The following is a 1,700-nucleotide window of genomic DNA, read 5'->3' on the forward strand; positions in this document are numbered from 1 at the left end:
GATAATGGATACAAACCGACACTGTAGCACAGGGAACTCTACTCAGTGCTCTGTGGTGACCTAAATGGGAAGGAAATCCAAAAAAGAGGGGATATATGAGTGGGTATAAAGAACCCGCCTGCCAAAGAAGGAGATACAGGAGACACGAATTTGATCCCTGGCTTAGGAAGATCCCCTGGAGTAGGAAATAGCAACCCACTCCAGTATTCTTGCCTTGAGAATCCCACGGACAGAGGAGCCTTGTGGGTTATAGTCCATGGAGTTGCAAAGAGTCAGACACGACTGATGCAGCTTAGCACATGCATGGGTATGGCTGATTAATTTTAAGGTACAGAAGAAATGAACACAACATTGTAAGAAAGCTATACTATAATTTTTTTTTCAAAGAAGAAATAGGAGAATGGTGTTAAAAGACAATAAATCTAAAATCCTTCACAAAACTCATAATTTAGTCCAGAGCAGTAAATACTACATTATAGAATACCCTCTTTAGTGAGCTTTTCACCTCCTTGTTCCTTAAAGAATAGATTAATGAGTTCAGCATGGGTGAGACAATATTATTTAATATTTGCACCATGGCACCAAGAAACGGGTTGGGTGTGGGCTGCAGATAGATGATGATTACAGGCCCATAGGCACAGAGGATGGCAGTGAGGTGGGCACTGCAGGTGGAGAAAGCTTTCTGCCTGCCCTCTACCGAATGGATCCTCAAAATGGCAATCCCAATGCGTGTGTAGGAGATACAAACACTCAACCAAAGCATTAAAGCCAGAAAACCAACATTAGTGGAACCCAGTCTCTGGGCCAGCGAGCTATCAGCACAAGCCAGGGGTAAGACAGCAGGAATGTCACAGAAGAAGTGGTCCACCCGATTGGGGCCACAGTAGGGTAGCTGAAAGGTAAAGGATGTCAGGATGGTGGCATGAAGACAACCTACCAACCAAGCTGCCATGACCAAACCAACACAGACTCCAGTTCTCATGATGAGCATATACCTCAGTGGGTGACAGATGGCAACAAAGCGATCATAAGCCATCACAGAATAGAGGCAGCCTTCCGTAGAACCCAGGAAATGATAAAAGAAAAGCTGAACAGCACATCCCTTGTAAGATATGGCTCGGCTCTGGCCAGAGAGATAGAATATCATCTTGGGACAGGTGACAGAGGGGAACAGCATGTCCAAAATCGATAGGAGTCCCAAGAAGAAGTACATGGGAGTGTGAAGGGTCAAGGAGGAGACAATTGCTAGAAGGATGAGCAAATTTCCCAGCAGGGTGAAGAGGTAAATGAATGAGAAGATGACAAGGAGCACAGTCTCCAGTCCCTCTGTCTGAGGTATTCCCAGTAGGATGAACTGATTCAGCTCTGTGTGGTTCTTCATGTTCCTGGGAGGAAGGTCTAGGGGAGACAAAAGACAGGGAAGCATGAAGGTGCAGGCTGTGAAAGACACAATACCAATACATTCATCGCCACTCTGAATCCAAAAAGAAATCTATCCTCAATATTCACTGGAAGGACTGTTGCTGAAACTGAAAAGTTTTGGCCATCTGATCTGAAGAGCCAATTCCTTGGAAAAAACTCTGATGCTGGGAAAGATTGAAGGAAAAAGAAGAGGGTGGTAGAGAGTGAGATGGTTAGATAGCATCAATGACTCAATAGACTTAAACTTGAACAAATTTTGGGAGATAGTGGAGGGTAGA

General features: G+C 44.5%; 1 protein-coding gene across 1 annotated transcript; it reads right to left on the reverse strand.

The window, feature by feature from the left end:
* Positions 1-448: 448 nt before the first annotated feature.
* Positions 449-1,381, reverse strand: LOC136169226 (olfactory receptor 10N1-like). The gene has a single exon (XM_065937034.1). It carries the CDS (start codon positions 1,379-1,381, stop codon positions 449-451), a length of 933 nt encoding a protein of 310 aa, XP_065793106.1.
* Positions 1,382-1,700: the final 319 nt, after the last annotated feature.

This window comes from Muntiacus reevesi, chromosome 5, assembly GCF_963930625.1.
Source record: "Muntiacus reevesi chromosome 5, mMunRee1.1, whole genome shotgun sequence".
Classification (NCBI taxonomy): domain Eukaryota; kingdom Metazoa; phylum Chordata; class Mammalia; order Artiodactyla; family Cervidae; genus Muntiacus; species Muntiacus reevesi.